General features: G+C 45.4%; 1 protein-coding gene across 3 annotated transcripts in view; it reads left to right on the forward strand.

Moving 5' to 3' along the window:
- Positions 1 to 12,439, forward strand: part of Cmc1 (C-X9-C motif containing 1) — a 61,774-nt gene extending 49,335 nt beyond the window's left edge. For all 3 annotated transcript variants that reach the window (XM_052187033.1, XM_052187035.1, XM_052187034.1), the window contains 2 exons: positions 1,826 to 1,916; positions 12,177 to 12,439. In XM_052187033.1, coding sequence (XP_052042993.1) covers positions 1,826 to 1,916; positions 12,177 to 12,297 — 212 coding nt within the window. In that variant the 3' untranslated portion in view covers positions 12,298 to 12,439. The remainder of the gene's footprint in view (positions 1 to 1,825; positions 1,917 to 12,176) is intronic.
- The last annotated feature ends 75 nt before the right edge of the window (positions 12,440 to 12,514 follow it).

Genomic DNA, 12,514 nt, shown 5'->3' on the forward strand with positions numbered 1-12,514 from the left:
CACAGGGAAGGGGCGCAGGTGTGATGAGGTCACAGAAGGGCACAGGGAAGGGGCGCAGGTGTGATGAGGTCACAGCAGGGCACAGGGAAGGGGCGCATGTGTGATGAGGTCACAGAAGGGCACAGGGAAGGGGCGCGTGTGTGATGAGGTCACAGAAGGGCACAGGGAAGGGGCGCAGGTGTGATGAGGTCACAGAAGGGCACAGGGAAGGGGCGCATGTGTGATGAGGTCACAGAAGGGCACAGGGAAGGGGCGCAGGTGTGATGAGGTCACAGAAGGGCACAGGGAAGGGGCACAGGTGTGGTGAGGTCACAGAAGGGCACAGGGAAGGGGCGCAGGTGTGATGAGGTCACAGTAGGGCACAGGGAAGGGGCGCAGGTGTGATGAGGTCACAGGGAAGGGGTGTCTAGCTTGCTTTTTATTACCACTCTTGAACATGGCAGTTCTCTTAAAGAACCCTGTAGTCAAGTGGTCAATTCTGCATTAACTTTATGGACACATTCCCTTTGAGGACTGCTATGTTTTATTTTTGATCATATCTTAACACAATTCTCCAAGTACAAAAGAAAAGATATATAAGAAAAGTAGGTCTTCTGAAATCAGAAGTAAAGGGTGTTTTGATATCCATGTTCATGCCCCTGATGTGTCTGCTGATAATGAGCTAGCCTTGTCTGCTTTGCGTTTTGAGATGGAAGTCCTTTGCCAAAGTACACAACAAAAGCTCACTGGGTTTGCCTTAACCTTCATGCCCAGCTCATCTTTATAGTGAACAGAAATGTGTGTAGTTGGGATGAAGGGAATAATGGATAATGTTCAGCCTAACTAAACAGGTGGAGTTGGGATGAAGGCTGAGATCTAAAGACCACTCACTCTGGCTGTGATGGGGTCACATCCTGTACACTACTTAAGTTTATCTTATCCCTGGCCCTTGCTGCTGTTCTGCCAGAGGCTAGCTATCTTGCTCTGCTAGATTCAGGGGTCTCTGCTGTGGGACTCTAGTTTTGGCCAAATCCCTCCTAGTAAGTTTTGTACACATTTATTTCAGTCATTTCTGATTGCTATGATGTAAAACTATTTTGTCATATAGGTATATAGCTCCATAGAAACTCCTGAAATGGCCTGCTTGCTTTAAGCTAATTTAAACTAATTATGAGTGAATTATATTCTTTAGTGATTAGACTGCAGCACACAGCTCAAGGGAAGTTGGAACCTTGATAATTTATATTACACAAACTCTGAAAGCACCATGATAGCTTCATGGTGAGGCTGGTATTGTGTTTAACACCTGAGTGGATAATTGCTGGTCACTTGACAGCAGAGCCTAAAACTGCCACAGAGTAGCTGGACAGTTAGGGATGAACTGCTGAGATACAGGGCAGAGCACATTGGCCTGTGGGGAGGATTGGGGGGATTGGGTCTGACCCAATGCAAGTGTAAGGCAGTGTCCAGTGGCTGTGGGGAGATGGTGGCACCAGAGACGGAAAGTGCAGTGCCACCTGTGTGGTCGCAGAAGGAGATGTAACAGAGGACTTTAGGACTTGAAGAGAATGCGAGCCCCGGTCCTAGAATTTAAGGCGCATTGCAGGGATCTTCAGAAAGGGGAGGCCATGCTGCCACCAGAGGGAAGTCTGCAGCTCTCTCTCGTCTGTGGAGAAGAAACAGATGGACATCTGCTGTCACCTGAGTTTTTGATTTTAGCCATTTTGTCTGGTATGAGGTAGAATCTCAGGGTTGTTTTGATTTGCAATTCCCTAGGAACCAGGAAAGGGGATAACATGTGAAATGTTTTAATGTTTTTTTTCTTAATTTTTTTTTTTAATTTCAGATTTTACCAAATGTTGCAAAGACTCTGGGATCCTTATGGTATTAAAATGCCGGAAAGAGAATTCTGCCTTGAAAGACTGTCTAACTGCTTAGTAAGTAAGACCTTAATGCTTGTGGGTCTGTGATTGCACAAGTATGTAGTAGGAGAATGTTATTAGCTTATTACCTGTAATATGTTCTGTACCTGTGCCCACCAAATTCTTCATGTTGCTGGCTAAGACATCAATATGTTATAGGTTATTCTAAAAGAAAGACATTTAGGAAGGGATTTAAAAAAATATTTGGCAGAATTGTCTGTATGATTTTCCACATGGCTTAACAAATGCTTTTTTTTTAACAACAGGTTGGTTCATAGAATGAATGTAGCCTGCTTTTTAGTTTTTCCATGGAAAAGCAACTGAAGTAGACGATCCCTAGGAACTTTCCAGCCTGGCAATTTGTTGAATTGTTTTTTCAACTCCTGGAAAAGTTGAAATGGAAGCTCTAAAAGTAAATTTCAATTTTTGAAGCTTTATCAAATCGGAGAAGGGCAAGGGCAGGCTTCCCACGGCTATCAGCCAGATATGGCATCTTTCGTTGTAGTAAGACTTGGCACCTCCCCCTGTATTTAGGCTGGAGGAGGCACCAACAGTAGGGAAGGGCCGCAGAAGAAGCAGGCACAGGTGCCAGAGACAGCGTCTGCTCCACTGTCCACCAAGAAGACCAAGCTACCCAGCTGTCTGTTGCTACTTTGTTTCCAACCCAGTTCCCCGGTAAAAGAAAGTTCAACTCAATCAGTAACAAAACCAGCTACAGGCCTAGATTGGGCGACCTCCCACTGCATTATTCTATTTCCATCTATATTATCCCATAGAACTTGCGGTTTCTCCAGGCCACAAGCTTCTCTCCCTCTGATGCGTCTCCATTTTTCCCTGGTAGCTCCTTCCCCTCCTGTTTATTCCTGTTGCTCCTCCCCTTACCTCTCTCCTCCTCCCACTTCCTCCTGCCCAATCTTTGGCTCAAACCTTTATTTGAAAAGTTAAGGTGGGGAGAAGGTTCACAAGGAAACTCCTCATCTGCTGCCCCTCTGAGGAGTGGAATTAGCATCAAAATACAAGCCCAGGGCTATCCACAACAGCTGTCACCTATGTGCAGAGGGCCTATATTCAGGGCAGTCCCATGCAGACCCTGGTTGTCATTTCAGTCTCTGTTGATTCTGCCCCATGCTTAGCTTCGAGTCTTTGCATCTCTCTGTCAGTTGCTGGGAAGCTTCTCTGATGACAGTTGGGTTGGGCACCAATATGAGGAGAGCAGAATTTTAGGAATCATTTCATTGACTTTTTTTCCTTTTCTCAGTCATGATTGGTTCTATCCCAGGTCTCTGGGCTATCCAGCCTTTAGGTCCTGGCCTATCAGGCAGCGTCAGGAGTGGGCTTGCTCTCAGGGCATGGGTCTCAACTGTACCAGTCATTGGCTAGCTGCTGCCACAATTTTGGTGCCACATCTTGTGGGCAGGGCACACTGTAGGTTGATGGTTATGTGGCCAGGTTGGTGTCCCAGTCCCTCCCCTAGAAGTATTGGCTGGTTACAGGAGATGGCCATTTCAAGCTCTGTCTCCCTCACTTCTAGGACCCTTAGCTAGTGTGGTAGATCTCTGGGGGCTTCCATTGCACATGGTTTGCAGCTCATCCCCGAGAGACCCACTTCCAGTTGTGTGTCTCAGTGCTCTCCCTCCCTCCTCCTCCCCTCCTACCCCTCCACCATGATATGAAGTCAGTTCTAGTTCCCCTTCCCAGGCCCTCCTGTAAGCTCTCCCTGTGACCCGTGACGTAGCCTCCCATACTCTCTTAAGGTCTGTGACCTCAGTTTGATTGCCTTTCACTTTACAGTGAGCGTATGCCATGTAAATGAGGACACACTGGGTCCGGGTTACCTCACGCAGGATGATTGTCTTTTTCTAGTTTCATCCATTTGCCTGTAAATTTGATGATATCATTGTTTTTATTTTTTTAACATTGAGTAATATTCCATTGTGTAAATGAACCACATTATCTCTATTCATTCTTCAGTCGAGGGATGTTTAGGTTGTTTTCTGTTTCTGGCTATAGCAAATAGAAGCTGCTATTGAGTAGGTGTCCTTGTGTTATGTTGGAGCATCCTTTGGGTATATGCCCAGGAGTGGTATGACTGGGTCTTGAACTAGATCCATTCCCAATTTTCTAAGAAACCATCATATTGATTTCCAAAGTGACTGTACCTAACCAATTCTTTTTAAATTAGCATTTTAGAACCATTTCAATGAGTACTTAATTGTAGTTCCTCAACACTTTTTGTTACTAGTATTGAGATAGGGTCTGGATATGTAGCTGTAGCTATCCTGGAATTTACTATGTAGCTCAGAATGACCTTGAGTTTGGCTTCATCCTCTTGGCCTTTGCCTCCCAAGGACTGGAATTACATTTAGGAGCCACTTATCCCAGCTTACTTTTTCTAAGTCTTTAAATGACAGTATGCAGATGTAGTGTCATATGACTTTGATCCTAACACTTGGGAGGTTGGGGCAGGAGACCTCTGAGTTCCAGGTGCTACATAGTGAAACCCTGTCTAAAAAAACAAGCAAAGAAGAAGTAAGCAGATTTCACTGAATGCATTTGTCTCCACTTCCATATGTGTTTACTGTATACATTATTATATACATTATTGACAAATAATATCACAATATTTTACTAAGCTGTTAATTGGTAGTTGTGAGATTTTAATTTTGGCAAGCTGTTGTTCCCTCTTTCGTTTTTCCAAATGCAGCTAGTGAAACATAAATGTGAGCGTAGTGTGAGATTTCTTAGGAGAGTAAATTAAAAAATAACACTTATGAATCCCTTGTGTATTTTTAAGGATGGATTGTGTATATATAAACTTATAGGGTTTAGAATACCACCATTGGAAGGGACAAGATTACCCAAACCCATCTTCCATCTCTGCAGCTAGAGATGAGGAAATCAAGACTTTGTTTTTCTCTGAGGCAGTCTCAGCTGCCAATGGTTGCTGGGCAGGAACTACAAGAGCCTGCTGTGCGTAGTTTTTTTTTTTTTTTTTAATTGATATATTCTTCATTTACATGTCAAATGTTATACCCTTTCCCGGTTTCCCCCTCCCCATCCTCCCACACCCTGCCTCCAAGAATATGCCCCTCCATCCAACCCACTCCCACCTGGGGCATCTGTTGAGCCTTCATAGGACCAAGGACCTCTCCTCCCACAGATGCCAACAAGGCATTCCTCTGCCACACTTTTGGCTGGAACCATGTGTACCCCTTGGTTGATGACCCTGGGAGCCCTGGGGCATTTGGTAGGAGCCTGTTATGGTTGTCTCTGGAGAGGCCCTGCCAGAGCCTTACAGATGTAGAGGCAGATGCTAGCAGCCGACCATTGGACTGGGCAAGCGCAGGGTCCCCAATGGAGGAGTTGGAGGGCAGACTGGAGGAGTGGAAGGGTTTTGTAGCCCCATGGGAAGAACAAGGATGTCGTGTAGTTTTAAGAACCTTACTACTCCCCGCTCCCTTTTGTTCCTCTGGCTTAGCTCTGGGTTTGCAACCAGCCTGAACCCTGCTTCCTTTGAATCTGTGGATAAGGGCCCTCGACAGCTTTTTTTTACTTTAAAACTTGCCTGCTAGGCACAATTGCTGGGCACAGATAACTACCACCTGGAAAGGTGTGCCCTTAACAATTTATTATATCTGTTTCTCCTCCTGCCCTAACCTCAGTGGCTTGGTTCACCTAGTCCCTGCCAAACATCTTTGCCCACCAGCCCAGAGAAGGCTGCAGGCCCCAGCTGCCCCTGGTCTTGCATGGTCTTGCATGGTTGCTGCATCCCCCTTCCTCCAAAGCATGGCAGAAAAGGCCTCTCTCCTTCCTTGTGTCTGCCTTTTCCTCCTGGGGCAGAAGTCCCATCTGTTTCCTCTGCCCAGCAATTGGCTCCCAGCCTTCTCTATTGACAAATCCCAAACCAGTCAGGGAACCAGACCTTAGTATCAGAACCTCCCCTTACAAGAGCCCTTTACTGTAGAGGAGAGGTTCCCTCTGTTCATGTTCCTAGTGTGTCTTACATAAGCTTCTCTTCCTCTTAAATGTGCTTTTGTAGGAACGCAGATATTTTACAGAAGTGTGATGAACTAAAGCAACAAACACAAAGAAATAGAAATGAGTGTAGCTCAGGAGAACCCACAGGTGTCCTGGTTCCAGGCTTTGTAGTGAAAGGTGGATGAAGAAGGAGGCTGATTGCCCCTTGGTAAGTACAGTTGAGAAGGTTTACTGTAGATATGAGGGAGAGCACAGCAGGAGGGTCTAGATGGGACAGGGCCATGAGAGGAGGGTTGTTGGAGAGAGTGGACCAGGAGAGAACCATCCAGAAGCCTAGAAATGATCAACATGGCTGAGTACTGGGGCAGGGTAAGCGAAGCCCCCAGCAAGGAGAGGTTTAGGATGGGGTGAGGCCTGTGGGAAGTGCTGGGAGGAGCTACAGGTAGGGAGTGACTTGTCCCAGGTTCCTCTGGGACCTGACAACAGTGTTAATGAGGTTTAGTGAGACTCCTTGAATAAGTAAGGTCTGCTCTGGCTAGAGTACCGAGCCCGAAAACAGGAGGATACAGGAAGCCTCACAGAAAAAGTGTCAGCTGAGCAGACCAGTTGGTCTGAGACTGCTGCCTTGTTCCTCTAAGAACAACATGTGCTACATTGAGAGAATACAGAGCTACCTGCCCAGAGGTCTACAGACCATTGAAGGAGGCTGGCACTGCACAGCCTTCATGAGTACACAAACCCACATTTTCTGGGCACATGGAAAGGAAGTGTGTTAGAGTTTCTATTGCTGTGATGAAACACCATGATCCAAAAAGCAAGTTATCCTGGGAGGAAAGGGTATATTTGACCTACATTACTTTATTACTCTTCATCATTGAAGCAAGTCAAGACAAAAACTCAAAACAGGGCAGGAACCTGGAGGCAGGAGCTGATGCCGAAGCCACACAGGGGCGCTGCTTACTGGCAGCTTCCCAAGGCTTCCCCAGTCTGCTTTCTTACAGAAGCTAGGACCACTAGCCCAGGCACGGTACCACCCACCACAGGCTGCCTCCTCTTCCAGCATCAATCATTAATTGAGACAATGCCTTACAAATGGATCTTATGGAAGCATTTCCACAACTGAGGCTCCTTCCCATCCTTTCTAATAACTGTAGCGTGTATCAAGTTAATATAACACCAGCCAGCACAGTAACTGCTCTATGCTAAGTGCCTCAGTTTTGCAAGAGAGGCATACCTTTGGCTGTCTGCAGCACACTCAGCTAAGTGTGGTAGTTCACTGCTTCCCAGCCACCCAGACCCACAGGGAACCTGGAAAGGGGAGACAGTGACTATTCTGAATCCTGATGTCCCTGATGCTTTTTCCACCAATGTCCTTTGTGCTAGAACTTTGCATTTTTCCTTCTGTGTGGCAGTTTTGTACTCCAGCTTGAACCCTTAGGAAATCTCTGAGCTGTTCTTCCTCAAAATGCAGCCCCACCTTCTGTCATAGCTCAGGGGCAGAAGCCATACACTGCACGCACACCTAAGTCCTTCATTGCTGTGTATTGTCCTTGAGGGTGACAGGAAGCCCTGATCTGACTGAAGTTCAGCCTGCCCAATCACATAGGCTTTCAGTGGATAAAGGGCCCTCAACACAACAATCTGCAGGTTTGTGCTCTCCTCCTGGAGAACATGTCTGGGCTACCAGCTTGAATTCCCAACCTGGAATGTTCCTGGACGTGTAGGCTCATCTGCAGAGGCTGGAAAACATTCTCACCTAGCCTTATTCATCCATCCATTGGTCTTTGATAGGAATCATGGCCTTTCCTGTGTGTACAGGAAGCTGGTGAACAGTGTGGCGTCCTGATGACAAGCCACCACTGCTCTGTGCATTGGAGACCATCTGCTGTGCACTTAGTGCCTGAGCACAGAGCCCTGGTCACAAGCCAGTTGGAATGTCTTCCCTGAACCTCAGATTTCCCTTGCTCTGGTGCTGCCAGTGCCAGTGTGTGCTTCCTGTGTGACCTTATAAAAGGCACTGGAGCCCTTTACCAGGGAGGAAAGAGGGGTTTGAGGAGTGTATTGCCCGCCCCTGCAGTAGCAGGACACCTTCCTTAAGTCCGAAGAAATCCAAGGGTCTCCCACACAAACTGCACTGCCTTTCTTAGACTCCCTCAGATGATGCATGTTCGTAGCAGTGTAGAGTCAAGTCCAGTTTTCACAGGCTGAGAGTGTACACAGAACAAGCCAGCTCCTGATGGCCTTGGCCATCCATCCAGAATTATCATGAGAAATGAAAACTAAAGATCTGCTCCAGTCATGAGTTTTACCTTGGCCAGGAGACTGTTCTTTACCATGTCACACAGGATTGTAAGTTGCCCTGTGTCCACAGCGCCCATTCTAGCTATGCTGGGTATGTGGAAGAATGGGGGGGGGGTGTTCCTTGGATATCCGATGCTGTGCTCCATGGAGTGCCTCTGCTCTCAGCCACTGGAGAGAGCCATGCCTGATGCCATTGCATCTCCTCATCAGAGAAACCCTCTGCCTTCTCAGCCTAGAATCTCTGATTTTTTTCCAGAAGTGCATTAAAAATGCCAGAGAGTAGAACATGATGATGTATGCTTATAATCACAGCATGCACAGCACTCAGAAGTCTAAAATAGGAATGATGCTAGTTCAAGGCTAGTCCAGGCTACACAGATTCAAGAGGTGCAGAGGGTGTTAGAAGAAAAAGGTATGTGGGAAGCCAGCCATGAAACACATTTATTACAGAAATTGCAACATGAATATTTCCCTCAGGAATTGTTTTGAGTACTACAAAATCACCCTGAGTAGCAGTTGGGTAGCCATGATGACAGAACAATTGGGAGGAGGTAGGGGTTGGAATAGCTGTTGTTTTGTCCAGCAGTAAAACACTGATAAAACAAACCTGCCACATCTTAGAAGATTTGGCATTTGGTAAAGTTACAGTGGGGACTTCTAGTTGACTCTGGTAGAGATCTGATAGATAGGTAAATGTCTTCAATTCTGTAGCCCAGATCTTAAATTTGTTACATTGTTTTACATATATATTCTCTAGAGGAACAGAACTGACAGAATGCATCTATATACATTAGAAGGCTCTTTAGTAAAGGCTTACTGCCTGCCTGTGGTCAGCCATGCCATCAACGGCTGCCTTGACAGAAAGGCCAGCAGTTGTTCAGTCCTCGAGGCTGGGTGTCTCGGCTGGTCTTTGGTCTGCGTTGGATCCTGGAGAAGTCTTTTCCACTGTCAGTGAAACCCTTAGCAGGAGGATAGATGGGCTTGCCAGGGAGAGTGAAGGCAAGCAGGCAAAAAGCAAAGGCTCCTTCTACCAGGTCCATTGAAAGCTGCTGCCACCAGAAGGTGTGGCCCAGACTCAGGGTGGGCCTTTGGACCTCCAGTGATCCAGTCAAGAAATATTGCTCACAGGCATGCCAGCTGTTTGGATTTTAGTGGATTGTTTGTGGACAAGTTGACAAGCTAGATTAGCCATCACATGTTGTCAATCTGACACATAATCACATCTCCTTATGTAATTTTTAGTTTCCAGATGAAAACAAACCCAGATCACAATTATGTTTAACATATTACTATTCCATGTACAACAGCATTATATACATATATATATATATATATATATATATATATATATATATATATATATATATATAAAATACCTAAGAGTTTTACTGTTAGCCTTTCTTCCATCCTTTCCCACATGGACCTACAGCCTTTTAGAAAGGTAACTGTTCACTGGGGAAAGGAAATAATCAGTTTCCAGAATTATTGGATATAGATTCTGAATATTGGGACACCCCAAGAAGCATTGTGAAGTACAGACTTAACGGAAGGAAGACAGGTGATTACTGGTGTTTTGGCTGATATCCAACTCACAATAGGTACAGTGGGTTACTAGGAATCATCTTGTGGTCATTTTCCAGTTCCAGAATGTATCACTGGGACAGATAACATAGAAGCTGGCAAAATTCTCGCATTGCTTCTGTAACTGTGGAGCAAGAGCTACTATGGTTGGAAGGGCCAAATGGAGCCCAGGAGACTTGCCTCGACCAGGGAAAGCAACGAACTACAGACAGTATCTCATCCCGGGAAGAATGGCAGGAATTAGTGCCACTATGAAAGACTAGAAAGGTGCAGTGGTGGTTGTTTTCATCATATTTCCCTTTAACTCTACCTGGCCATTGCCAAAGACTGATGGATAGTGGGAATTGACAGTTGACTACAAAAACTTAGTCAAGTAGAGTCTTGGTTATTTCTTTTCTATTTTTGTGAAGACACCATGATCAAGGCAACTTATCTAAGAAACCATTGAATTAGGAGGCTCACTTACAGTTTCAGAGGTGATCTCGTGATGTCATGGTAGGGAGTGTGGCACAAGTAGGCAGGCAGGCATGGTACTGGAGCAGTAGTTGACCGCTTACATCTTATCTCCAAGTTGGAGGCAGAAAGACAGAGACAAGACAGGGACAGATAGAGATGGACTGAGTCTGCCGTTGGGCTTTGAGGCCCCAGAGCACACCCGAGTGACATACCTCCTCCAAGGCCATTAGGAGGTATCTCCTAACCCTTCCCCAAATAGTTCTACCAAGGAGGGATCTAGCATTCAGTGTATGAGCCCATGGGGGGCATTCTTTATTCAGACTGCCACAAGTAGTGATTCCGCTTGCAGCTGTGGTACCAGACAGGGTATTCTATTCGTTTTGAACAGATTGTGCCTCCTGGTACATGGTATACAGCTGTTGATCTAGCAATGCCTTCTTCTCTGTACCTGTCCATCAGGGCTATAAGGTGTAAAAGTATACTGCTGGCTTTTGGCAACTGAAAGCAAACTGCTTCTTTTTTTTTTTTTTTTTTTCGAGACAGGGTTTCTCTGTGTAGCCCTGGCTGTCCTGGAACTCACTCTGTAGACCAGGCTGGCCTCGAACTCAGAAATCCGCCTGCCTCTGCCTCCCAAGTGCTGGGATTACAGGCGTGCGCCACCACTGCCCAGGCTAGCAAACTGCTTCTGATAGCCTTGATGCACAGTAGGCACTTAGTAAGCATTTACACTTTCTAATGTACTCTTATTTGACTGGTACTTATTGTTACTATTTGAGCATCCTTTCCCTACCCCTAGAAATATGAACCTCAGGGTCTAGTTTGTTGTGGGGAAAAAGGACTGTTGTTGTTGGTTTCAAATAGAGAAAAGCAGCCAGCCACAGCATGCATGTGGCCGCCGCCCCCTTTAGGAACACGTTGAAACGGTGCAGGGTGCTCCTTTATTATGTCTGCCTTTCCATCCCTCACTATATTGTGACCCATTTCAGATCCTAGCAGAGTGTGCTTGCTGATGGCCACACCCAAGCAGCAGCCTCTTTCACTCAACCTTCTGACAGTTGTAGCTCCTTCATTCCCCTGGCAGTGCTGTCTAGTCAGCCACACATCTCTCTATTCCTTAGCCTTGTCTCCCTAAGATATTGCTTAAAGTTGGTTTCTTTGGGCTCTGTTAAGAATCTTAAATCCAAGTGTAGTTTGTACCCCTGGATTAAATCACTACACATCCTGTTTCTCTGCTTTTCTTCATGTCTTAAAGGGAATGTTTTTGTTCAGTACATGTCATATGGCTTAAATTAGTTTTCTATCATCTACAGTCATCTATCTGTCTCCTAACTCTGGTTACCTTTCCTTTTATACCCCCACATCTCTTCCTTTGGGCTAGCTTAAGCACCTATCATTTCTTGCCTGAATATTATTATTAGAGATCCAACTTTAAAAACCTTGCTGTTCCCTTTTAGCCTACCTGTCACACACTGCCATTCATTCAAGACCCTTTTACTTTCAGTCAGTCTTGTCCTGTTGTTCTCAGGATAGACTGTCATAGTGTGACATCAGTGGCCCATCCTGATTTGGTTGCTGTGCACTAAGTGTTCTTGGGCTCTTCCTGCTCTGTGCTCAGCCACCCAGGGAGCTTCAGCATCTCGCTTCCCTCACTGTGTCTCTTCTGTGGTTGAACTGCAGAGAGCACGCTGCACACTGTGTACTCACTGACACCTCCCCTCCTAGAATGTAGCATCACTCATCGGGTCCATCCTGTGGCAAGACTACACTCAAGACTTTATTGTACTATGCACTTTATTACAACATTTTAAAAAAATCATTAATTCTGTTTTTCTCCCTAATGTTTACTGTGTCTTGGTGACTGTTGAAAAGTCAGCTTATCAAGATTAAACCTCATAAATATGAGTGTTATTAAAGCTTATATTGTATCTATTTTGAAATATATTGATTTACTTCTTATAGCTATAATGATCCAGCCTTCTACGAAGAATGCAAACTGGAGTATCTCAAGGAAAGGGAAGAATTCAGAAAAACTGGAGTTCCTACCAAGAAAAGGCTACAGAAGCTCCCGACAAACATGTAGGCAAATAGTTATTTAGGAAGTCACATCTTCTGGAAGCCAGTTGTAATGTAAACCAGAAATGATGGACCGAACCGATGTTTGCTCACCCTAATCATGAAAATACTGATTTTTTTAAAAATGAAATAAAAGTATTTATTTCAGAGTTCTGATTTATTAAATATGGGATTGGGGAAAAATATTGTTTTCCTGGCCTTAACCCAAGTTCTACAACTCTAAC

Source organism: Apodemus sylvaticus, chromosome 7 (genome assembly GCF_947179515.1).
Source record: "Apodemus sylvaticus chromosome 7, mApoSyl1.1, whole genome shotgun sequence".
In the NCBI taxonomy this organism is placed as follows: Eukaryota; Metazoa; Chordata; class Mammalia; order Rodentia; family Muridae; genus Apodemus; species Apodemus sylvaticus.